The sequence below is a fragment of the Chionomys nivalis genome, chromosome 13 (assembly GCF_950005125.1).
Source record: "Chionomys nivalis chromosome 13, mChiNiv1.1, whole genome shotgun sequence".
NCBI lineage: Eukaryota > Metazoa > Chordata > Mammalia > Rodentia > Cricetidae > Chionomys > Chionomys nivalis.
The window spans coordinates 35,183,655-35,211,136 of record NC_080098.1 but is presented as its reverse complement, the minus strand read 5'-3'; the positions used below and the strand labels follow the sequence as shown (position 1 = coordinate 35,211,136).

The following is a 27,482-nucleotide window of genomic DNA, read 5'->3' as shown; positions in this document are numbered from 1 at the left end:
CCAGAAGCTTAATGAAATACAAATGATCATGGTAAGAGGACATATAATGCAATGGTAAGACAACATGAACCTCATCTATTTTGGGGTCCTCCAGAGACCTGCACTAGGTATGTTGTTGGACTGAGTGTAAAGTACTAATACCAGAAGTTGGAAAATGGATTTTTTAAATTTTATTTTGGCTAAATCTCACCCCAACCACTGCAACTCCTTCTAGGTCCCTTCTCCCATATTCCCCATTCACTCCCAAGTTGTGTGTGTGTGCGCATGTTTACAAAAAATGTACTAAGTCCCATCAGTTTTGCCAAACAAAACTAAATTCATTAAACATACTTTGGCTGGATATTGGGTTATAGCATACTGCTACAACATGCACATATTGACTGTTCATGAATAGTCATAACTGAGGTAAAAATTATCTGCAGTTTAGTCTTCACTATTATTACCTTCAGATAGTGATGCAGTAAAGGCAGATGGGCTTATTACCAGAAATCCAGGGCTGGGAAAAGATTGCCCTCCACTGCTAGAATGCCGCAGGTACATGATTGACTGCACTTTCTCTTGAAAGATCTTGCCATCTGGAATTGGTTTTGAGACAGGAAAATTTAAAATAGGATAAAACAAAAATAACCTCTAAATATAAGTCATTAAACATGAGTTTTGGCAAAAAAATGTTCAAATAGAAACAAATAAGGTCTGATTCATACTGTCAAATGTAGTATGTAAGGATTCATTCTACAATTTCTCACTATGGATTCTGTGGCTGTTGACTACATAGTCTACATTAACTTCTACATTCTCTGAACTCCAAGTGTATTAACAATTACTTCTGAGGTTTCACATTTTACTGTTGGGAGCAGTGAGACCCCAGATCCTGAATTTCTTGTAATCCCCTGATCTGAGTGCCTACAGCTGCTCTGAGCACGAAACCTTCAGGAGTTCCTGATGGCAGGAGAGCGGTTTCTGGTGGGTTTGGCTGGGGCGTGGCTGTCTCTATATAACAATAAAGGGGGGCATTTTTGGGAAATTCAGGATGACCCGTGTCGCTGTCTCTGTGTGTGTGTTTGTGTATTTTAACCTCCAGCCCCTTGCCCGAAGCTCGCGAACTGGGTGCCAGCGCATAGAGTACAGACACAGGGGTGCGGTGCGCGGCATTTTACCATTACCCTTTCATGTATAATTGTGATTTCTCCAAATAAACTACTTATTCCTTAAATAAGGGCTGTATCATATGTCAATATATTTGATTTATTTTTATTTGAATTTATGTGTATGTGCGTGTGTGCCTGCCACATGTTTACCTAGTGCTTCCAAATTTCAGAAGAAGGTATCAGATCCCCTGGAGCTAGTGTTATAGGCAGTAGTGGGTTCTAGAAACTGAACTTAGCTCCTCTGGAAGAGCAGCAAGTCTTCTTAGCCACTAAGCCATCTCTCCAACCCTTGTCTTTTATTTTTATGAATCTCCTTCGGTGTATGATATGAATCCTAAGTAATACTCTCAGTTTAATCATCCTTTTTAGCTTCAGACTTTGAAATTTTCCACCTTGGCTTTTTAAATGCACCATAAACACACAACCACCTTATCTTTCTGTGTTTTTTTTTTTTTTTTTTTTTTTTTTTTTTTTGGTTTTTCGAGACAGGGTTTCTCTGTGGTTGTGGAGCCTGTCCTGGAACTAGCTCTTGTAGACCAGGCTGGTCTCGAACTCACAGAGATCCGCCTGCCTCTGCCTCCCGAGTGCTGGGATTAAAGGCGTGCGCCACCACCGCCCGGCATCTTTCTGCTCTTATTCACATCTTTTGTTTGTTCTCTGGGTACTGTGGAGAATTTCCCACTCATCCCCTGTGGAGAGTTGGAATTACCTGTACACCTGTTATCCTTCAACCATGTCAAGTCAGTCACTGAATTCTCTCAGTCTTCAAGTTTGATCATTTTTCCATTCAATCATCTCCCCACTGGATTAGTATCATAGCTTTCTAAGTCATAATTGGTAAATGTCTTATCTATCCTAAGATCTTCAGAGTACCAGAATTCTGACAAATATCAGCATGACTTAACACAGCCCAGAGGTTTCCTGTTGCCTTAATACCTTAGATAAAGCTCAAGCTTCTTGTTTTTAAGAACCTAGATGTCTGCCAGGCCTCTCTAATTGTGCCTCTCACTTAGGACTACTACTGTTGTAATGAAACACCATGACTAAAGCAACTTGGGGAAGAAAGGGTTTATCTAGCTTATACTTCCATATCGCAACTCAAGCAGGACAGGAACCTGGAGGAGCAGAGACGATGGAGGCGTACTGCTTACTGTCTTGCCATATGTAGCTTGCTCAGCCTGCTTTCTTATAGAACCCAGGGCCACCAACCCAGAGATGGTACCACCCACAATGGGCTGAGCCCTCCCCCATCAATTACGAATTTAAGAAAATGACCCAAAAGCCTAAAGCAGGATCTTCTGCTAAGTCACTCTGCTGCTGGCTATGGTGGGATCTTAAGGAAACCTCAATTGAGGTTCCTTCCTCTCTGATGACTCTAATTCATGTCAGTTGACATAAAACCAACCAGCATAATTTGTCTCTTACTTTTAGCAACACCAGTCTCTAGGTTCCCTGTCAGTCTTGCGTAGAATGCCATTCCTCCTTCCTCATTTCTATTAGACTCTAAACAAACACCTTCTCCTTCATGAATATCCCTCAGTCCCCTAGTCCCTGCTCTATACTACCAAAAAAAAAAAAAAAAAAACCAAACAAACAAACAAAAAACCCACATACATCCACATAAATAATGGCTCCCATATCTCTGTGCTGTCCACAAGCCTAGTATAACTATCAGTTCATTTCTTTATCCCCCCTACCAGACGTAAGCCTCTTAAGAAAGAAAACATTTTACTAATCTTTGAATTCTGATTCTAGAATCTTGTGCAGTACTTTTCACTAACTGTGCTAACCTAACATGAAGTGATGTTTTATAAATTCATTTAAAGTTTTATTGATGATCATTCATTTTATTTATTACATTTCTTTAAATGATTGTTGTACAACCAGATTTCCACTTTTGATTTACTACTTAGCTCTCCCATAATTTCACCCTTACTTACTTTATCTCTGTAGTTTTAAAGAAGCTGGCTAGGTTACCTACTATTAATTGTTCTTTTCTGAATACATGCCTCTTCCATCTTCTTGGTATTCAAGCTCCCTGGAGGCAGAAACCAATTTGGTTTATCCTGTAACTCACTGTTTTCTATCCCCAAGAAACAATTAGGGTCATTTCCAGCACAAAGAAACCATTCAGTAAATATCAAAATAAATGTGGGTCAGCAGGAAAAAGAGAACGGAAAGAGTTAAGACCCAACAATGACCATACTCACCTATGTGCAAAGAGAAGTAAAAGTTTGTGGGGTTGTGACAAACGTAAGTATTAGTAGGAGGGTGTACAGCTAACAGGAAATTGAAAATAACTGTCAATAATTCCAAATCTGGAGGAGATCCAAGGACTTCAGCAATGATTTTCACAAACGATCTACAAACCTCTCGGGGCATGGATGTAAGCTGTCCTTCTCTGTGTTCCTGAAAAAAATAAAAGTCAAACACTTTTTTATACTTAGACAACTGTCAAATACTATTTTTTATTTAAGCAAGATGGTCTTTTTTTTTTTTTTTTGGTTTTTCGAGATAGGGTTTCTCTGTGGTTTTGGAGCCTAACCTGGAACTAGCTCTTGTAGACCAGGCTGGTCTCGAACTCACAGAGATCCGCCTGCCTCTGCCTCCCGAGTGCTGGGATTAAAGGCGTGCGCCACCACCGCCCGGCGCAAGATGGTCTTTTAAAAATCACTTTAAAATTGTCATTATTATTAGTGTAGGGGGAGTGGTGCACATGTAGAAGTCAGAAGACAACTTTGTGGATAATTCTCTCCTTCTACCTTTACGTGGGTTCTGGGGATCAAATTCAGGTCACCAGGCCTACATGCCAAGCACCCTACCTGCTGACTCATCTCACTGATACTGTTTTTAAGATAGAATTTTGTTGGTTTACTACTCTAGTATGACCATAGTTACTATTAAATTGAGGCACTACTTCTCAATTCAAGTATTCTTGCCATTAAGAATTCATTAAAAGTGATGGCAATTTAATTCTAGCCCTCTTAATTTAATTAAGAGAGTCAAGTTACACTGGCAAACTCACAAGCATGGACTCAAAAGCTAAAGTGTCCAAGTGTGCAATGTGGCCCTACACTTACATTAGCATTGCCATGATGTCTCTTTGTCCATATGACTAAGGTTAATGCTAGTAAATAAGATCATTTTAAGAATTAAATAATAGAATCTCTTAGAACATTGCCTCACACACTAAGCTGTATGCAGGGTAACCTTCTTGTAATTCAAAAAGCTGTAAGAAGAGCTTTAGATTTCAGGATTTTTGATTTGGGGGATATCTAGACAGACTTTATAGATGAGTATCTATAATCCCCAAATCAGAAATGTTACAAATGGCATTTTTTTTGTGCATAAAGCTTACTTCTTTTAATACCAGCATCAAAGAGAATAACCTGATGTATAACAGGAGCCAAGAAAGGTACATATGATGCTTTTCAAAGTAAGTATTCATTTAGTGCCTATGTGTGCCTGATACAGAAGTCAGAGTATGGTCAACAGCAGCAACAACAAAAATCCCATGTCCGATTTTCAGAAGATTTCAGAGGGAAATAAACTGCAATATCATGAACAACATAAAATACCATATATGTATAGTGGGAACAAATGTATAAAGCAGAAGGGGTCAATTAAGATGAAAAAAAAAATCAGGGCAGGATTCTTTCCAGGAGCAAGAACAGGATCAACAACATACAGCACACACACAAAAACAAATCATGTGCCAAAGGAAGGAGAACCTCTCATTTGTGGCTAGATGGGGGGCGGGGGGAGAATACCAGGGGTATAGTGGCCTAAGAGGCTGGCATGTCATCAGATCACACATGTCGGCGTATCTGAATTTTAACCCAACTATACTGTGAAGGCGTCAGGCTATAAAAGCAAAGGCACTAGTCTCCTGAAGTAATAATAAAAACCCCATAGATCCCACCTTATCTGGGCTTATCTCACTTGACAAGATCAATGGATGTTTCAAACATTAAAAACAAAAACAAAACCTTGGGAAATAGCTCAATATACCAACCAAGAAGAGAAACGGACATCTGTAAAGGCAGATCACAGCACACACACAGAAACATAAGCTAGTGTCACCTTTAACATAATATTTTGGATATATTACCATGTTGCTAGTTAACATACAAAAATTTGATAAATACAATAAGTTGTATTTATTAAAAGTGTACATACATATGTGTGAGTTGATATTTAAAAGCTATATAATGAGTTAGGGATCACTAAATGTTGATGTTCAGGAACCACAAAATTATTATATTCCAACACAAAGAAACACAGAAATTTACTAGCTGTTCTTTTGTAGTTTGAGTTAGACAAGATGACAGTGTAAAGATCAGGAGGCAAGAGCTGAAAGAAAACAGGCTTGCAGAGTAGCAAGACAAAAGACAGAAAAAAATCCCCATTGACAGGCCTGTGAAATCTCGATGTGCACAGCAGTGGATTAGTAAACAGAAACAACTGCAGGAGATATCTCGGCAGACACATGAAAAGTACCTGTAAAACCTGACAAGTCAGTAGGAAGTGATGAACTACGTGGGCGTTCAGCAACTGCTTAATATTAAACTGCTGCTGCTGGTGCTCTGCCCGGATGAGGACTTCCAGAGCTGCTAGCAGAGCCTCCCACACACCTTGCTGAGAAAATAAACATGCACCAATTAGCACAGTTATGGAAAACATGCCGAGGGCCTCTTAGAAGATTCGAAACATAACTACTTAACACTGTACATACTCTATGTTAAAGATTAAATTTGTTGGGGTTGGGCCATGAAAGTTTTAAAATTTATTCCTTTCAGATTATCATTACCTCAGGCAGTTCAAAACTCCACACAGTGAACAAGCCTCCAGATTTACATTCATAATTAACATTATAAGTTATATATTTATAAGTTTATAAATGTATAAATGTATACATTTATAATTACATTGAAGCAGCAAAACCATTCTCTCCTTCAAAATAATTAGTGATTGTTTTTTAAATATGTTTGTTAATTCTTTAATAATTTCATACATTCAATGTATTTTGATCTTATTCATACTCTTCCCTCAATTCCTTTCAGACACACCTCACCCCTCCTTCCAACTTCATGCCCTTTAAAAATCTGAGAGGTCCAGGACACCATAGCATACACTCACACTGAAGTATTCCTCAACCTTAGAAGAATAAGAATTCTGTATGAATTCTGAGGGCATTATACTAATCTAACCTCAAAGAAACAAATACAAATAAAAACAAATTAATGATTCCATTTATATGAGGTACTTAAGAGTAGTTAGTATCAAAGACCCCCCCCCCAAATACCATGGCAGTTGTGAACACTAAGGGGGAGAGGCAAAGAGGTTTGAGGGGTATAAATATTGGTGATGGCTGTACAACATTTGCATACAAGTAATGCTTCTGAACAACAAACTTAAAATGATCGGGATAAGCAAACTGAATGCTATATGTACTTTACCACAATACACAGATGAAATAAAAGTACACATCACATGCCTCTGCCTTGTTCCATATCTTCCAGTCGAGCAACAGTTCCTGCAACAGCTTAACATCTTGGATTATAGCATGAGACTCGACATCCAATTTGAACTCTCCATGCTCATTGATGTGGATTACTTCTTCACCACAGCAACCTTCAAGAAGGGCCTATATAAAATTAGCATTGATGTCATATACAGTAATAACTGGATAACCAAATAATTCACTAGAAATATCAGCAGTCATAGCATCAAACTTAAAGGAAAACGAGTAAAGAATTAAACATTTCTCCAAATATCTATTTTATAAAACAATTCAACTTAGTGACAAATCATGAATTTTCAAACAGTTATGATTATCTGATTTTCAACACAGGGTAAACCACCTACAACTCACTTTTAGTCTTCCTTTTCTAGCAGGAATAGGGATGGGACCTGGGGTCTGTACATTACAGACAAGCACTCTATCATGGAGCAAAACCCCAGCCCTTGATTTATTCTTGTTGCTCTGAATTCAAGTTCCAGTGTAAATTTACATAATTTTAGACTGCTTAATCCTCCCGATAACCTCATGAGATACAAATAATATAAATGATTGAGAAAGCTAAGGCTCACATAGGTAGTAAATTTAACCATTGGATTTTAAGAATTTAAATTTTTTTTTTATTTAGTGTGTTCTATGTGTGGAGGTGTGTGCCTGTGTGCAATTGCCTTAGAGACCACAAGAAGGCAAGCTTATTCATAGGAGGAAAATTTATACCTGTACTACAAATCTGTTCAGAAGTCCATGGCTAGAGCCGGGCGGTGGTGGCGCACGCCTTTAATCCCAGCACTCGGGAGGCAGAGGCAGGTGGATCTCTGGGAGTTCGAGGCCAGCCTGGTCTACAAGAGCTAGTTCCAGGACAGGCACCAAAGCTACAAAGAAACCCTGTCTTGAAAAACCAAAAAAAAAAAAAAAAAAAAAAAAGTCCATGGCTCAGGAGGTTATAGGGCATAGGGGGAAGATACAATTGTTGTTATGTTAAATGGTCAATTATCAAACTGTCTTCTAAGTACTTATGTTTATATCCAAAGATTTCCTTTGCTTTCAATCATTATAACTAGTCAAAGTGATAAGAACAAATGAATATGACTGTTCAGCCCTGAGTAGGATATCTCTATCCACCTCCCTGCTCCCAAGAATCAGGGAGCATCAAAGAATGTAAGAGCTGGAGAATGGGGGAGGAACGCTGGAAGTGCTATCTTCTGGATATGACAAGGCTTTAGCACATAGGAACTCACAGCAGGCTGCACAAAATCAAGCCATTCAAAAGTCCAGCATGGATAAGGTAGGGGCTCATGAGCCGCTACCACCACCAGCACCACCACCTAGTTGAGGAGCTTTTGGCAATTGTGGCTGCTGAGGAAAGAATGTAATTTTCTTCAGGGTGTGTGTGTTGGTAAGTTGCCCATGCTTCAGTAGATGACCTCACACCCATGTGCATACAGGTAGTACTAATTGGATTAGAGGTTTTTTAAAGAGCAAAAGATGAAAGGCCATACTTGTCAGAAACCAAAGTAAGCTGCTGGCAGACCTTTTCCCCTCTCTTGCTACCCCAGACCCAGTTTCCCAGTCTCACCTCTAGAGCTGCAACACCAGCTGCAGCCCCCACCCCCAACATACATCTCCTGTGGATTCCCATAGACCACCCCTTCTAACTTTCCTTCCCCCAATTCATTCCAGCATTCCAGCCTCCAATACCAGCAGGCATTCCTCATGAACACACTAGTTGAATGGGCCAGGAAAACAGGAAGCACACAGCTATCAAACTCTCAGACAATCCAGAGAGGAACAGAAACCAAGTAACAACACACCCACCCAACAAAGACAAATCAAGAAATCAGCATCATCCCCAAACCCAGATGCCAAGACACCAGTGTGAAAACATAACCAACAACAGCCAGTACAATATATCTCAGCAGATGGGAAGAGATGCTGAGCCTCACAGTCAGACAGAGTCTAAATTGGAGGTCTCCATCATCAAATACCTCTTCTCAGTGGTCAGGGAACTCAAAGGAAGAATAAGCTGAAAGAGTTTAAGAACCAGAGAAAATGGAGGACCCCAAAGAACAATGCTCTCTGAATCTGGCTTATTTGACTCTAAGCAAGGTGCATGTGAGTGCTCACAGATCTCACTGAAGCAGTAAGCACAGATGCTTACGAGGGTGTGCACCAAGTCCTCTGTATATATATTATACCTATTAGTTTAGTATTTTTATGGGACTTTTGACTGTGAGAACAAGGGGATCTCTGACTCTGTGTTTGCTCTTGGGAGTCTTCCTACTGTTAGGTTGCCATGTCCAACTATGATATGATAGTTTTTGTTTCATATCATTATATTTTATTTTGTCATGTTTGGTTGTCATCTTAGAAATGTTCTTTTCCTATGAGACAGAAAGGGAGGATCTGGAAGGGAGGGGAGATGGGAAAGAACTAGGAGGAGTAGAGAGAGAGGACCATAATCAGGATATATTATATGAGAAAAGAGTCTATTTTCAATAAAAGAAAATATGAAGAAGGAGAAGAAAAGAGTAAGAGGATATGAAGTTGGGAGGAGGTCTTATTGGGAAGGGGTCCAGGAGAGTTGGAGGTAAGAAGTGGGGAGAAGATATGATCAAAATATATTATGTACATGCATGAAATTCTCAAATAACAAATAAAATACTATATAACAGAAACTAACTGTCAGAGCTGGAAAAATGGCTCAATTGATAAAGCATTTGCCTCACAAACATGAGTACTTGACTTCAATAACTCTTGTGAGAGTTAGAGCCATGCACACCAGGAGCAGCACTGAGGCAGGGCAGAGACCAGGGGATTTAGCCAAGCTGGACTGATGAACTTCAGTGAGAGTCCTGTCTCAAAAAATAAAGGTGGAAAGCTAGAGGAAGACAGCTGACATTAAGCTCTGCCCTCCGTGAACATGCACACGCACCTGTTTGTGTGTTCATGTATGTGCACACACTAACAAGTACATACATATCATAAGCCCTTAAACACGACAAACGACAACAACAAATCCTAACACTGCCTGACTGCAGTAGTGCATCTCTGGAGAAACGGACACGTGGGAGTGATATTAACAACTACATTAGCCCACAGAACACAGGGATAGGCTTGGAGTACACTTGTGGTCTATTTAGAGCTAAACTTCTTATAGTTTATTTTCCTTTCCAAAAGTCTTTAGAAAAAAAGAAAAATACAAGTATTCTGGAAAGAATCAGAAGAGTACCTTGGTTTCAGTACATAAATATTAGTGGGTTTCCTTCATTTACTAGCAACATAAAATGCTTATGGGAGATTTTGACGAACGGTGAGTGTCACTGTATAGAAACAGCAAGAACAAATTTTGTGAGGTCATACCTTCAAAACGTGAAAGCCAACAATGCATTTCTGCTTGACCAACACTTGATGAATCATAGAAAGTCCATTGCAGTTTTCCAGTTCATGTGCTCTCTGCTGGCTAGACTTAATCAAAGATAATATAACCCGCAGTGCTAATGCTTGAGTTTCTTCACAGCCGCTGAGTTCAACAACCTGAAAACAAAAAGTTGATGCTTTTCTCTTGATCTGTTAACAGTAAAAATTTAATGTGTGTGATTATCTATAATAATGTCAAGCTATTTTTAATGCTTACACTATAACTAAGAATTGTAAATAAGTAAAACTGAAAAAAATCATAAATCTCATTCTTTTTCATCGCTCAAAATACTAAAATGAACAAAGGTAACACTGACATAAAGATCAGTAGCATCTTATACTTAGTAATCTGAAGCAGGATCACAGAACTTGAGTTTCCATGGTCAATCATGAAACAGGCTAAAAATGATTGCTAGGCCATAAAGAAGCAAAGGATGCAATGTACCAGTGAGAGCTCTGGTCTAACATAAAGACAAGGGAAAAAAAATAAAAGCCACATATGCCTAGCACTACAGTTCAATACCTCGTTTAAGAACCAAGCATGAGAAACCATGTCTCGAAAATAAAAACAAAAACAAAAAAGCCCACTGCTGGTGGGGCACACCTTTAATCCCAGCCCTTGGGAGGCAGAGGCAGGCGGGATCTCTTTGAGTTCAACGCCAGCCTGGTCTACAGACCTACACTGGAATGCATAAAGAAGGTACATGTTCCTGTTAGGCAGGAAATTAGGCTGAAAGAAAGGCTGCACATGTAAGACTTTTAGGAAAAATACATTTTATCTTTATAGGAATCAGAAGGATACTGGACACAATTTCTAAATTTTAAATGTGAAAAACTCTAAAAGTCTACTAGCAAGATCATAAATGTATGCAAATATAAATTAAATCTTTTTAGGATCCAATTATATTTACCATCTGGATAAAACAAGAAAAACCAAGGACACACATTTTGAAATTATAATGTAAAAAGAGATCACAAAATATTGATTAGGAGTTAAATGAAAGTTTTACTTTTGAAATATTAATGGAAAATCTATTCAACTAGATACTAGATAGGAGAAAAGCAGTGTGAGCATGGCAAGACAAGGATACACACTAAGGTAGGTAAGACTAGCAAGATTTAAAAAACCAAACAAACTCTAACAACAACAAATGCTGATATATGTTACTGCAAAATTTAGATCAAGTGGCCCTATTAAAGGAATCAAGCTAGATAAGCACATACTATGAAAATCTGATGATGTTTTAGAAGTTACACTTAGGGATAAAATGACATTCTAAAGATAAAGGAAGATCAAAGTTGCTTTAATTAAACAGGAACATAAATGTGAGGAAGTAGAAATTATATTATAAAAATGAGGTTATTTGTGCCCACATTGTACTTTTCAGCAATTCTTAAAATAAAAAGAATGAAATTATGAACTGCTCATTAACAGGAAAAATATTCTTTTTTTAAAAAATATTTATTTATTATCTATACAATATTCTGTCTCTGTGTATGCCTGCAGGCCAGAAGAGGGCACCAGACCCCATTACAGATGGTTGAGAGCCACCATGTGGTTGCTGGGAATTGAACTCAGGACCCTTGGAAGAGCAGGCAATGCTCCCAACCTCTGAGCCATCTCGCCAGCCCCCAGGAAAAATATTCTTCCTGCCTATAAGTAGCTAAAGAGAAAAGATAAATAAATGGTTTATTTTAAAATGGAATCAAAGTTTTGTCTCTTTCTCTCTTTCATCTTGAAAAAGAAGAAAACATGTTTTGGGGCTGCAAAGATGGCTCAACAGTTCAAAGACCTTCCTGCTTTTCCAGAGGACCTGACTTTGGTTCATAGCACCCATATCAGGTGACTCACGAATGCATGTACCTACAGCTCCTGGGATTCCAATGCTCTTCTCTGGCCTCTATCAGCATCTACACATATGTGTGAATACACATACATAAACACATACACATAGTGAAAAATCATTTTTACAAAAAAATATTTCACATTTTAGAATAGCATATATTTTCTTTCCAAAGACAATTTTAAATCACATATATTTAACATTTACTTGTTCCAACTATAATTGTAGATAATAAAAAATTTCTAAAATCTTTATGAATTAAAATTAATCATTAATCATTCTTGGCAGAAAGCATGCTATCATCAGTAACATGTGATTAATTTTTTGTCTTAAAGTTTTACATAGTGGAGTACAGCTGTTTTGACATTCTACAAGAAGCCCTTCAATTTATCAATAAAAGAGAGGGGCTTCTGTTCTGAGAAAGCTATAATTATGATTCTTACCCTAGCAAAGAGAAAAACAAATACACCAGCCCCACCAATCTCATGCAGAATGCCCTGGATGGTTTTACATTCCGTAGGCTGCAGGCTTTTGAGTTGAGAAGGTTCTAGCAAGATGCTCTGGGCTTCCTTTGAGCTGAAGGGTCTCTGGGAGAGCTGAGTCTTCACCTGGCCCTTGAGTCGGATCACAGGCTCATAGATGGTGTACTGAGCAGGACAGTAAGCTGTATAAACAACTGAAAGACTTTCCTAAAACACAAACATTTTCCTTCAGTGACAAAACAAATTTTAAAATGTAAGCTATCAACTAGTAAATAAGTATTTCAACATAAAAAGATGCTTAACTAATTTTAATTGTTAAAAAGAGAGTCACCATACTAAACAAAGATGGACAGGGAAGCTTAGCTTCTTCCTACAACAGAAATGACAAGCTAATCAAGCTGTGACCAATAACATGAAGTACAGCTAAGGATTTTAGCTTTGATACATTCAGAATAAACATGAGATTAAAATATAAAACACGAATTACAACTAAGTCTCATTATTCAGAGAATGTTTTATTAGTTCTATAATCAAACTCACATAGATAAGACCTTACATATTTAATACAGGAGAGCTAAGTCTTCTGTTACATTCGGCTTACTTTTAGCACTGTTTTAGCTCTTAGAAACGTGAGAACTTTGGGTTAACTTACCCCAAGTTTTTGTTTTGGATTTGCTCAGAGATTGCCTTCTTAGTTAAAAGTATCTAGGGACAGGAAAGGCTGTAGGAGTTAGAGGAGATGGAGGATGCCACGAGAACATGGCCACCAAATCAACTAAGCGGGCTCACATTGGCTCACACAGACAGAAACAGCAAGCACAGGGCCTACATGGGTCTGTACCATGTGCCCTGCATATATATTATGGCTGTTAGCTTGGTGTTCTTGTGGGACCTAAGAGAGGGAGCAGTGAATCTCTGATTCTTTGCCTGTTCCTCAGACTTTTTTCCTCCTGTTGGATTGCCTTGTCCAGCCTCCACATGAGGGCATTCACCTCGTATTATTGTATCTTGTTTTATCCTGTCTGGCTATTGTCTCTTAAAGGCTCCTCTTTTCAGAAGAGGAAACCGAGGGGAAGTGGACCTGGGTAAGAAGGGGGGTAGAAGGTGGCTAGAAGGTGGCTAGGAGGAGTAGATGAAGGAGAAAATGTAGTTGGGATATACTGTATGAGAGAAGAAGCTATTTTTAATTTTAAAAAAGTGTCTATGAATAGTTTTTTTCAGTTAGAACTAATTTTCACACTGTCAGCATAAGTAAACAAAATTAAGTCAAAATTTCAATATTTCTCCTTAGAGATAGTAGTTCAGCCAGCACGGGTCCATGTCAAACTCCTCAGAGCTACACCTCAAAGAAGTCAGAGAGGATCCTGAGCTTTGGCCACTTACAAGAAGTCACACAAGTTTAAGTAGTCTCATTAAGCACAGCACATATCTTATCTATATACAGATTAAGCCAACTATAGCTGACTGGTGCTATTAACAAAAATCCCCACCAGTAGCTCCTGAACTATGTAATAATAAGACAAAATAAAAAAATGTGAAAAAGCAATAGAGAAAAATTAGCACTACTTTGAAGGCAAAATTCCCACTTTAGACTTACATTAAAGGTAGTTATCTAAGCCCTGAATATATGCAATTATTTTTTATTTTGTGTCTGTGCAGATGTACATGTTACAACATGCATATGGTTTTCCTTCTTCCAGCCCAGGTCACCAGATTTGCACAATATGCCTCTTTACTCATGGAACCATTTCTTGGTCCCCCAAAACATGCAATTACAACTAATATTATAAGTGAGTCATTGTATTTATTTCTAAGTATGAAAAAGAATGGAATGTTTGGGTTTTTTTTTTTCAAAAAAAAGAGAGTATGTCAGGCTAAAAGTGGTAAATTTTCAATATATCATACACATTTTTCTTGAAAGATTATTAGGTATAAAATATAAAATAAACTAATAGAATTTCTATATAAATATAATTCCAAGTAAATGAATGTGTGTGTGTGTGTGTGTGTATATATATATAGATATATATATAGATATATATATATATGCATGAAACAAGTTTAACAAGAGATTAAAGTGTTTCACAATATTTTTAGGAAAAAACTCCACATTCGAAGAAAAGAACAAAATGGAAAACTTTATGAATCTAACTCAATGCTAATTACAAATGCCAATGAACATACCCACACAAACCCGCCACAACGTAAAAGTTTATAAAACTAAATGTCAATGAACATACCCACACAAACCTGCTACAATGTAAAACTTTATAAAACTAAAACTTACAATTAAGAAACCAATATCCACATCTTTCTTGGTCATAAAAAGGTCTCTGATTTGTTCACATCTTAAAATTTCTTTATTAATGTATTTGGAGTAGTCAGTCACTGGCTTCCCATATTTACATGGCATTATGGATGTGTAGTTGGGTCCACAAGCATACAGGTAAAAGGCCTCTTGAGATCCAATTTTAGCTCCTGGATAGCAGAAAAACAAAGCTAGTTATTTAAAACACTTCAAGTAGGATTTTTTATATATAGCAAGAAAATGAGGTAGGAATATGCTGGATTCTTTCAGTTGTCCACCATATCTTACAAAATTCATAAAGGATCAATTTCCAAATGAGTGTAAGGATAAACTAACCTATGTCAACTATGTTCAAGAGGCATGGATGCATATAAACTGGGACGCTTTGGTAAAATTCCTATTTGTTCCTTAAAACAGTAAACTGTAATTTAACCAAGCTTGCGTTTGTTTCGCCTTGTTAAATAAAAACTTGAAATTTTTTGATGAAAACTATTTCTTGGTATATTTCATGTTCTATCATTAAGGGAAGTCAGGGAAGGAACTCAATCAAGGAACTTGGAAGCAGAAACTGCAAAAGGGACCACTCAGGAACGCTGCTTACTGGCTTGCTTGTCATGGCTTGCTCAGTCACCTTTCTTAAACAACCCAGGCATAAATGCCAGGGGTGGAAGAGCCTGCAGTAAACTGGACCCTTTTACATTAATCATCAATCAAGACAAAGCCAAACAGATTTAAACAGGCTAGTTGTATGGAAGCAACTCCTTAGTTGAGATTCTCCCTTCACAAGTGTCTGTAGTTTGTGTTTACAAAAATAAAACAAAAACAAAACAACAACAAGAAAAAGTACTGCGGTGTATGCCTGTAATCCCAGTACTCAGAAGAATCTCAAATTTAGGGCTACACAGCTAGATGACATCTAAACGAAAAATACCATGTATAAAACCCTCAAAGAATTAATAAAATATCATTTACTCACCATAGAAAAATAAAATAAAAATTTATGAGATGAGGTTAGAAGCTACATCATCTCCACATCATTGTTCAGCTATAAATGTTCAGCTATAAAATAAAAGTACCCTGAAAGTGAATCTCAGGATTTTGGAAATACAGTACTTAGTAAACATTAGACAATGAGGAAAGAACAGGATTGCTGTAGGGTTAATTTATGTAGCACATGGTAATTTAAAGAAAAGTTTGGAAATATTTCATGGGAAAATATACCATTGAAGAGAAGCAAGTTTCCAAGGTCCCATTTTCCAGCTAATTGCAGAAATTCATCTTGGGATGTTAAGCAATGACCAATCATACAAAATGTTTTATTGCTGTCTGATGATAAGCTTGTTTTTCTTGGAAGCACAAAATCCAAGATGACATCAGTCTTCCTACATTAAAAAAAATTAAGTTAATGATTTTTGGAAATGCCATGAGTGCTTAACAAGGGGACATTTCTGAACTTTTCTAGGTCCTGAAATGTATTCCTGGCAATGGGAGGGAAAAGAGGGTAGGGTAGCCTTCTGTCTCTTGGTCAGAGGTGCTGGTGGTCCACAGGCTGCAGGCAGTGCCTAGGGATCCTACATGTTGGCCAGAGAAAGAAAACACACATTTGCTATCAACTGTCTTTGTCACATGACGCCTACATGTGTGCCTTCCTATTCACAGAAACAAAGTAATCATCTTCCCTTAATTTGTCAAAAACTCTCTTGTCATGGCAGTAATTCCTAGGATTTCATATCCTCCATGAGGTGTTGGAATCACTGTATCTAACCTCTGAAATGTCAACAATTTTGTATTTGATTTCTAATGCTAAGGATTACAGAAATTTTGTTTGGTCTCCTCTTTTGCTTTAAAGGTTTGTCAGGAATTCTTACCTAAAACAGCCAGAAAAGGTAAAAGTAAGGCTTTCTCACAGAAACAAAGACTGAGAGGACTTCACTGCCTGGAGAAACGGCCAAGTGCAAGTCCACCTGTATTTCAGGAAATCTCTAAACTCCATAGTAAGGTAATGAGGGTGCCATGTTAAGGCAAAAACCTAAAATCTGGAAAACAGAGACTTAGCCTACACCGCTAACTTACCTTTGGAAATTAAACTTTTTATACATTTATTTTAAAACCTTAGTATCTGATCCATATTTAGCAAATAAAACTATATTAATAGTAATATCTTTTAATTTTTAAAATTATTTTTATGAATGTATATATATATATATGTGTGTGTGTGTGTGTGTGCATATGCACACTAAGGTGCACAGAGACATTTGTAAGAGTTGATTCTCTCAATTGAGGTTCAGGAATCAAACTCAGGTTGTTAAGGCTTGATGGTAAGTACCTTATCCTGCCGAGTCAGCTCACCAGCCCAAATAGGAAAATATGTACATAAAATTAATTAAAGCAATTATTAGTATATTGGTCTACATAAGTAATTTATAATATATTAGCAATTATTAACATATATAATTAATTAATATAAACAATTAAATAATGTATAGTTAATATATAGTAATAAAGAAAAGAAATAAGACAATCTATGACTGTCTCATTTGTGGGTCAATAAACGGGCCAATAATTAAAACACTACTGCCACCTAGTGACATTATGATTTACTTTTCTTTGGTGTGCAAGAAAACCTACTGCAAGATGAACATAAAATAAACACAGTAAATATGAAGTGTATCTCTGCCATATACTTCTACTGCATTTGTGTGTCTTTGATGCTAAGAAGTTATTTTCTCAAAACCACAGAGAAACCCTGTCTCGAAAAACCAAAAAAAAAAAAAAAAAAAAAGAAGTTATTTTCCACTGTCATTATGTGGGTTTTTTTATCTTTGCTCATTTCTCTAAGATAGTCTCCCTCTGTAGTCTAGGCTAGCCAGGACCTTGAACTCACAGCAACCCTCCTGCCTCAGCTTCTATAGTGCTGGAATTACAGGTGTGAGTCACGATGTTTGGTTTGTTATGTATTATTAAAATGGCCTCCTGAAATGCATTCTTTGTAGACATTAAACTATGTCGTTTCTAAAATAACAAAGAACCAAATTTAAATCAACAAAATAGTATTATTGATCTGTCATTTGTTCATTGGTCTGTTAACAATGAATTTAATTTCTACCAACTGGAAAGGAAATTTCTTCAAAGCAAAGTACAATTAGTAAGTGGGAAAGGAAAGAGAGGGCAATGCGTGACAATCTTATCTTTGACTCCAAAAGTGCCTGGTAACTAGTGTATGGTCTCCATACTCACCAGATATCCCAAGGAAAAAAAGAGCTGGAGGAGGAGCACAGTATAGGGTTTACAGCATGACCTCCATCTAGGCTCAGAGCCTTGGTTCAAGTTTTACCTATACTCCTTCCATGTGGCACAGCTCTGGTCTCATCTGAGCATGTCAAGTAGAGTCAATAATATACTTACTTCCTAGTGTAGTGGGGAGATTACAATGATTTACAGTGCAAAGACTTAGTACAATGAGTGGCACTTGTTACTAGCTCAAGAAATGAGGAGGGTGTCTAAGAAGAAAGGGGCCGTCTCCAACTCTAATAGTTCCAACCCAAAACATTGGGTTTCTGAAAAGATATTTACTAATTGGTTATAGCTGCCATTTAGGGTTAGACAGGTGTGAATACTATTTGGAAGATGGCTATCAGCTTCAGTTATGTGTTTTTATGTATTTTCTTCAATGAATCAACAATACTGAACTTGGGTTTAACTTCCTGTAGCAGATACAATGGGTTATCCCAAAACCATTTACTAAGTCCTTCTTCCCTGTCTGCCTCAGTGATTGAAAGTTGATGGCTCTGAATAGCCAGTGCTTGCAGCCTCCTACAGTAGTGCCAAGCCTGACACGCAGTAATTCCTTGATAAATACCTTAATTTGTACTAAGAATATATGTGACTTCTATGATCTAATCTTTTTTGAATAATTTTTGAGAAGATAAGGAGATAATGTAGATAAAGCTCCTAGCAAAAGGCCTTCAATATAACAAGCATGTAACACATAACATACTTCTATAGAAAAAATAAAACTATATTTATCAGCTTGGCACTCACACCTGCCAAGCTTTTCCACCTTGTCTACCCACTTTTCTTTCTCACGATTCAACTGAGACTCTTTCAGTCACTTCAATGCTCTCCCATGATAAACTAGTTTTAAATTCTGCATCTTTCTACATGCTACTTCACTTAATTATTTCAAATCTAAGGCACCTTATAATTTAAGCTGGTTAGTTTTGTCAGCTTGGCATGGTCACCCAGGAAGGAGGAATCTCAATTGAGGAATTGCCTCTATCAGACAGACTGTGGGCATGTATGTGGGACATTTCTTGATTGTTGATTGATGGTGGACCTACACTGTGGGATGTGATATCCTGAGGCAGGTAGTCCTCTGCTATTATGAAAGGTAACTGAGCAAGCCAGAGGTTAGCATGGGAGTAAACAGCATTCCTCTGTGTTCTCTACTTCAGTTTCTGCCTCTGGGTTTTTGCCTTGCACTCCTGCCCTGACTTTCCTTAATGATGGACTGTTATCTGTATCCAAATAAATCCTTTTCTCCCTGAGACAGAAAGCAAACCAGGACATAGTTCACTCAGGGTTAATTTTTACATTAAGATCATCTACAAAATGTTTATTAACTTGGCTGTGAAGTCTGTGTGGTAAAAGTCATGCAGTATTGTACCCGAATCTATTACCTTACATAGTTCTAGGACCTATCTAAGTCTATTACCAGATATAATGCTTTATAGTCTTTTCTAGTCATTTTAATTTCCTTCAATCCCAATTTAATTTAGGTATAAGCCTTCTTATTCAATTAATTTAAAGAATTCCTTATGTATGCATCCTTGTAATATGTGGGTTTGAGGGAGAATGCTAAATATCCTATAATTACTTACCTAGTATATATTGTTCATAAATATCTAATGCCCAGGTTTTGGGCTTGCTCCTCATACCTAAATATAGTAATCCATGATATTCACCAGAGTTTGGTCCTAGGCATCCCACAGATACCAAAGTTAAAAATGCTCAAATCCCTTATAGGCAATGCCAGATTTGCATGGAACCTACATATAATTTCTTATATGTATTAAGCTATCTTTAAGTTACTTACAACACCTAAAATAAATGCCTTATAAATAGTTGCTATATTTTATTGCTTAGAAAATAACCAGAAGGCAATACTGCACATGCTCATCATAGATGTAATTCTCAAATATTTCCAGTCTGATGCTGGCTGAATCCTCAAGAGCAGAATTCATGGACAACTTTCAACATGGGATTTGTTATGGAAATATACCATAGTAAATCTTCTTTCATAGAAGATTTATTATGTTTTAAAGTAATAAACAGAAAAAAATCCAATTTTGATATAAATTTCTTTTAGTACATATTAAATTTTACCTAGTCTGCAATGTTTCAGGAATGAAGACTAAAGCTAAAATTGTAACTGAGAAGAACATTTTCTGAGAATGTTTAATACCTCTGTCCAGAGACCCATATGGAGATTTCCCCATGGGCATTCTTTTTCCCTTGAGGATGCTGAAGATAGGTAAGTACCAAGTGTTGCCATTTGCTTGGAAAGAAAATGTTCTCCTGTGATTCAACTTGTGCTAGAGAAACAGCTTTCATGTCATCATTTGAATCTATGCACATACTGTAGGAAAAAAAAAATCACAGGTCAAAAACATGAAAATTCTGATCTTAATAGTTGACATATACACTGCAACTGTAATTCTCAATATGTGAGCTTAAAAGAACACTTCTATTTTACAATAAAGTGAGAAAGTCAGTAGGTCTTTGTTTTACATCATATCTGCTTCCTCAGTTTATGAACTAAAATGGATTAGACTCATTGGCTGGTGTTAATAACTTGGGCAATTATTTCTAGAAATCAGTTTGTAAAATCATTTTATACTTACATACATATTGTCTATTTTAGAAATTATAATGTAATAATTGGTTAACAAAGAAATTAATATATACTGTAATAAATGTCTAAATACCAGAATATATTAGATGCTAACTCACTCTTCAGGATTACTAAAAGAATAAGGAGAAATGTATGTGGAAAAACCTGGTAACATTTATAATATCTATAAAACAAAATCTAAATAACATATTGGCTTTAATTTTTACTTTTAGAAAGATATGCTAAACTGGTAAATTGCCCTGTGCTGTTTGAGCTGACTGAGAAGCTGGCTCTGGAAGCAGGATAGACACCACACCCCATTTCAAACCCAAGTATGTTTGTCTCAAAATGTCATCTTGTCCAGGGACAGGTTGGCCCCCTAGTCCTGTGATAAGGTAAAAGGAGAACAAGAAAACAGCACAAGAATAAAAACATTGTGCACTTAAGGGCAAAAGGAGAATGAACTGTTCAAGTGAAAACAATGTGCCCTCGAGAACAGCTAAATGGAGAAACACTTTTCAACAGAAGTTACTATCCTTATTGCATGGCATAAAAATGGTTGTAGTAGTACAGGAAGCTGGAAGTTCATTTACAAAGAGAATCCTCTATCTGCATGCAAACCTCTCAACCAGGATTGCCAGCAAGACTGTTTTCAGCATCATCTCTGCAGTCATTTCTGCGGGATGCTTAGGCACCTGGTTTGATAACGCTGTTATTGCCAATTGGACTACTCCAGTCACACTCTCCTGGATGCCATAAGCACTTGATTTGCCATGTTTGGGTCTCTGTCTGTTGGCAGACAGAATCTATGTGCTGTATGATAATCACTCTTCTAATTTTTCTTTTTTCTAAAGATATTTAATAAGATTGTTCATATAAATATTATTCAATAATTTTTACATAAATTATTTAAATACATAACCTATTTATTAAGAATTGAGGATAATCAATACCGAAAGATAAAAGTGCCACTGTGGGGATCAGCCCACACTTGGATCATCAATGCTTTGGATCCCAATGAAATCAAATGAATACAGCCATCTTCTATGAGTCTGTCACCAGGATTGATGGATTCTGTACCTTCTGGTCTATCACCTTCTGTGAGAAAAAATATTAGAATCATCCATCAAATAGTTCATAAAAACTGTGTAGAAAGTGAATTTAAAAGAATACAATTCATGTTGGTTTCTTTGTAACAGGTTAGCTACCCCAAATGTCTGAACCTGTTTCAGACAATATTTCCAAAGGTTAAATGTTAAGGTCAAGAGAACACAGCGGGTAAAAAACAATGTTTTAAAAATTATTAAATGAGCCGGGCGATGGTGGCGCACGCCTTTAATCCCAGCACTCGGGAGGCAGAGGCAGGCGGATCTATGTGAGTTCGAGACCAGCCTGGTCTACAGAGCTAGTTCCAGGACAGGCTCCAAAGTCACAGAGAAACCCTGTCTCGAAAAACCAAAAAAAAAAAAAAAAAAAAAAAGAAAAAAAGAAAAAAAAATTATTAAATGATTTAAAATGCATGATCACTGAGGTCAATTATGGGTAGGGCTGCTGAAGGACTGTAATTAGCTACACTCTGCTCCAAGCTTCTGCTTTTTTGGTTTGAACCACTATACTATGTGGAGGTCCAAAAATGTGAGCCTATTTCCACCTTGACCAAACATCAGAGAGATGGAACTTACCTCTGTTTCTTAAAGGTTATTGCGTTTCTACCTCAAACCAAGGTCCCAACTAGATTCAGATCAGAGAGTTCTGCTCTCCTCAAGGTTATTGCCAGTAGGTGTGGCTAACAGCCAGACCTTGTATTTCAGGAATAGAGAAGAGATATATTTCTACCTCAAACAAAAGTCTAAGGATCAACTAAAGTTCCAGTTTCTTTAAAGAGGTAACATTGGATTTCACCCAGGGAGTGGTTTGCCTAGAGAATGTTTGGTCTAGGGTGTGAGTGTGACTTGTTTTGTCCTAACAACAAAATATTTAACTATGAATGTACCCCATAACCTTCATTTCCTTGTATTATATTAAAACAGTTTTTATCTTACTCCTTCCTCTTGGGGTTAGGGTATTTTAAGCAACTGGAAATTAAACATGGGCGATTTTAGTATTCACTGGAACTTCCTCCCAGTACTATTGTATGCTTTTCTGTTTTATTATTTTCACACATGTCTTCATATTCCTTACTAATATTTCTAATTTTTTTTTTTTTTTTTTTTTTTTTTTTTTTTTTTTTTTTTTTTTTTTTTTTTGGTTTTTCGAGACAGGGTTTCTCTGTGGTTTTGGAGCCTGTCCTGGAACTAGCTCTTGTAGACCAGGCTGGTCTCGAACTCACAGAGATCCGCCTGCCTCTGCCTCCCAAGTGCTGGGATTAAAGGCGTGCGCCACCACCGCCCGGCATTACTAATATTTCTAAATCTTCATGCCCCTACCCTGGCAAATGGTATTTTTGTCGAGGCTGGTCCCCAACAATAGTATGTCTGACCCTGGTCTAGGCAGCACACCATCAACACATGCCTTGCACTACCAAAATTTACTTGGTCCTTGTTAGAAAGGTATGATCTCTGATATAATAATCTTATTAAACTCTTTTTTAAAAAGTTGTAGAGTTTGAATGGTCAGTATTTAGAATGGTGGGTAACCTCTGAATAAGAGTGCTAAGTGATGCTGAAACCCTGTCTCCAGCTAATGGAAATGTTTGTAGGCTTTGGGTTAGAGCTGGTTATTCTTCCCAATGCCATCTTACCACTTAAATCTTGAACTACCTGAGTATGACTTTATGTTAAACTAAGCTAAGAAGTATTAAAATACACAGTACATGTCCAAAGGCTCAGATTTTAAAGAAAGGGAACATTAGATTATATAAATATTAGCCATCATTTTCAACAGATTAAAAAAAAAAACAAAACTAGTTTCTAAGACTATTCCCTCTACCTGCTGTATACCCTAAGAAACTGTTGCATGCCTAAGAAAGAGAAGAACAAAAACAAGATGTAGTTTCAAAACAGTCGAACAGTAATTTTTCAATTACTGATGAATTCTGTCCTAAATCTGGAGAAGAACAATTGCATATAAATGTTCAGGAATAGGAACTAGGAAGGGGCCACTGAGGTAAGACACAGAATGAGAAGAACTTGAAATAAAAGTGGCTATAGGGTTTTATTTATTCCTTTTCTAGAATCTCGGGGTCCACACTATTATAATAATGGGACTGATAACTTCAGCAGCAGTTGTAGAGACAGGGTATCCCTATATCTAATGACTATTTGAAGAGTTTTAGTGTACAGATCAGACCCCTGCCATCATACCTGATCCTTCAAAACTGCTGTCTTGTAGAACTGATGGTTTGTTTCTTTTCTTTACCTTCTTTCCTCTTTCTGCAGCACTCTTCGATTCATGGACATACTCCACATTAAACCACAGAGAAACACTAAATCCTTCTGACAGGTGTGGCCAGCAGTTCTGCCCCAGCAATGGTAGGTGGATTGGGGCTATGTGCCAAGAGGACAGTAGCCGAGAGGGAAAACTCTCTCTGTCAGACTCTTTCTTGCCTCGGGAAAGCCGTGCTCTTCTCAATAAGCCTAAGGCTTTACTGTTAAGAATCCCAGGAGACTTTTGTGGTGAGACACCATTGCTTAAACTAGATGTATGTAGCAAAGGGAAGGTTAGATACTGTGAAGGGCTCATAGTAAAATCACTTTCAACAATTTTCCGAATACCAAGGAGAAGAATTTCCTAGAGAGAAAAAAAAAAAAGCAAGTAAATGTTTACAATCTTGTAACCAGATCTCTAATAATCTCAAAATTCAGGTTATATGTAAAAATACAAACATAACTGTATTAGTAATCTTTTAATTTAAATAGCATATTTATCATATCTTCAAAATTCTAAAGTTTATTTACGATAAGAATATAGAGATTTAATTATTATATAAAATCTCTTGATAAATTTGGTTTAAATTTTGGTATTTTATAGAACAAATTTAATATTTATGAGTAGCTTTGAAGTATTATAAATGAAATGCAATAATTATATCAGGAATTACTTCTATAAAACAGGGTTATTACTTTCTTATGGCATTTCAAAATTATTTTTAAGATTTATTAATGTGTGTGCGCGCATGCGCATGTGAACATGCCTGCCTGTCTGAGCAGGTGCCTGAAGAATCCAGAAAATGGGATCAGATCCCTTGGAGCTGCCTGAAGTGGGTGCCAGTGTCTGAACTCTGGCCTCATGACTGAACAGCAAGCACTCCAGTTGCTGAGACATCTTTCTAGTCCCATAGCTCTAATATTTTTAAGTGAGGGATACAACCTCACACACTCTCAGATTCCTAAAAGACCAACTACATAAAGCTGAATGCTCAGTTACTATGCAAGTTATTTCACTTTTTCCCCAGCCAAGGAAAATTTCTATCATTTGTTTTTGGGGAACTAAAGTAAAGTTTTAAGGTTTTTTGGTATAAATGGAATACAAAAAAAGGTAAGAGGTAGAATGTTGAAATGTACATTTAATTAAAAGAAGAGCAAAGATGAAACAGCTAAATTAAAAAGTATAAAAGATTAGCCTAGTGCAATGCCTTACTCGTGCACAAAGTAATATCTAATGTTGACCATGATGAGGGGAAGTGTGCTCAAGGCAAGCCCTAGGGATAATCCATCAACATACAGCCAGCCCTCAATGGCCCGCAATGGTGGCCAACAGAGCTTCCATATGGCCTTGAGACTACAGTGGATGAGGGGGTAGGCAGTGAAGTGGACAGGGCTCTGTTCACCCTGCTTCACAGAGGGCAGTCTCCACATTCTAGATTCTTCCAGTCAAGGCTGCATTATAAAAACGAGTTTCCTATCTAAGAGCCACCGAACTATACAGTAATGGGAAGGAAAATATTCAACTAAAAAGCAGATAATGATTCTTTAGAAAAGAATAAATTCAGGATGATTGTTGTTATTCATGTTTAAATTCTCTTTAGTAATTAAAATCACAGCATTTCCCAAGCACAAAGGCTGGAGCTGACAGAGGACTAAAGGTTACTGGTTAGTCCAAATCAAAGTGAAATGGTTAAGATATATACAGATAATAAAACTGAATCTATCAAACATAAAACATGGAACTGGCTAAATAGTAGTTACAATATTAAGAGTTTAGTGATTTACAAATTAGTAAAAATACATTCTATTAAAGAATTAGTGAAAATGTAAAAATTCTAGCATATTTACTGTACAAGGAGATTTTTCCAGAAATATTCTCAAAAGAAGGGTTAGCTCTTCTGAACATGTTCTTGAACTCATCAGAGATACCAAGAGATCCACCAATACTCCCTGGCATGCTAAATTTTAAAAAGAGGGAAAAAAATTAAAGACAGTAACATTTAATTAAAGGAAGAGATAAACAATTTTCATTGAAAGAAATAAACTATTCTCTCATGTGGAATGATTATAAATAATCTAGTTAGTAATCATAAATACTGCTAAGAAAATAGCAAGATAATTAGTGGCAAAGGAACCAACACTAATAAAACAACAGATTGTTTACATTATAACTATCACATATTACTTGAAAAATTAAATGACAGAAATAAAAAATAACAAAATTATATAAATATCACAAGCTATTTATTTTAATTATATTCTTTATTCTACTAAAGAGTTTAGCATAAACAAAAGCAATGGTGCACTAATTCATTAAAATTCTTTAAAGTAATAAGTATTTTTATAGATCATTTTATAGTGTTTCAAGTATATCTTTACATGTATGCCTCAGCCGCTCCTCACTCCAAAACAGAAAATATGAATTATTTTCTCTGTTTTAGACATTACAAAAACAATACGATGCAAAACCTAAAATGTATCTTAAAAGACTGAAGCTTATGACTAGAAATCCTGTTTAAGTAACCTGTTTCATAAAAGCAATGAGCAGACAGAAGAGTGGAAGAGGAAGCATTTCTGAGAGGACAGCTTGCAAGGAGACAAGAAACTGGCATGGACTTTACCCTCGGGTAATTAATGTAAGTCTATTAAAGGTTTTGAATAGAAAAGTAACAAAATCAAAGTATACTTAGGTTTTGCTATTGTTGTTGTTTTAGTTCGAAAACTGACAGGCTTCCCCTTGCCAGCCTCAGCGGGAGAGCTGCCCCCACCCCGAACTGGCCCCAAAGACATCAGCATGAGAAAGCTGGCCCAACCTTCCAAGGTCCTTGGAGGACTGGCCCCCAAGCCTGCCCCTGCAATGGAGAGCTGGCCCTGAGCCTCGACTGGTGGGGGAGGGGTGTCCCAGAGGCCCAAATTGACCAACTCATCTACCACCCAAGCCCACATTCAGGGCTTTGAGTTGGCTCATTCCAACATCTACTCCATCTATGACCTGCCGGAGCACCTAAAGGGACTGGTCCTATAGAAACATAACCCCAGGATCTCCATGATTCATTTGGAGTAACAGTAGGTTATCCAAGAAGAATCTCAGTGAGGCTCCAGTATTGATGTGAACTAGAGGCCAGAGAACTGGAACCAGACCAATGATTCATTGTGATGAACCTTTGCAAGTAAAGCTGTTTGGGCAAAAGGGTCTACTGCGTGACACACTGCAGATCCCAAGGGCACTAAGACAAATGAATATGTGGAGAAGTGGAAAAAAATAGAGGAATGATTTTTTTTTAAATTTGGGGGGAGCTATAAGGGTGGAAGTAGACATGGAAAGACTGGGAAATGAATGGGATTGGGGATGTGAACGTCCCAAAAAATCAATTTTAAAAAAATTACTAAATCACACTGAAAAAAAAAAACCTGACAGGTTTCAGTGTGAGTGAGAAAATAGACATGCACATACACACACAAACAAAAATTTAAAAAACAAAAAATAATCAAGCCAAAGGACTT

At 37.0% G+C, this 27,482-nt stretch overlaps 1 protein-coding gene across 1 annotated transcript in view; it reads right to left on the bottom strand.

The window, feature by feature from the left end:
* Lyst (lysosomal trafficking regulator) overlaps positions 1–27,482 on the bottom strand; it is a 147,573-nt gene that overhangs the window by 74,726 nt on the left and 45,365 nt on the right. The window contains exons 12-23 of the mRNA XM_057786947.1: positions 25,827–25,936; positions 23,916–24,342; positions 21,567–21,711; positions 20,185–20,358; positions 15,942–16,102; positions 14,700–14,890; positions 12,374–12,619; positions 10,030–10,203; positions 6,646–6,795; positions 5,649–5,786; positions 3,359–3,557; positions 444–575 (exon numbers count right to left, since the gene is read on the bottom strand). Of these exons, the coding sequence (XP_057642930.1) occupies positions 444–575; positions 3,359–3,557; positions 5,649–5,786; positions 6,646–6,795; positions 10,030–10,203; positions 12,374–12,619; positions 14,700–14,890; positions 15,942–16,102; positions 20,185–20,358; positions 21,567–21,711; positions 23,916–24,342; positions 25,827–25,936 (2,247 nt within the window). The remainder of the gene's footprint in view (positions 1–443; positions 576–3,358; positions 3,558–5,648; positions 5,787–6,645; positions 6,796–10,029; positions 10,204–12,373; positions 12,620–14,699; positions 14,891–15,941; positions 16,103–20,184; positions 20,359–21,566; positions 21,712–23,915; positions 24,343–25,826; positions 25,937–27,482) is intronic.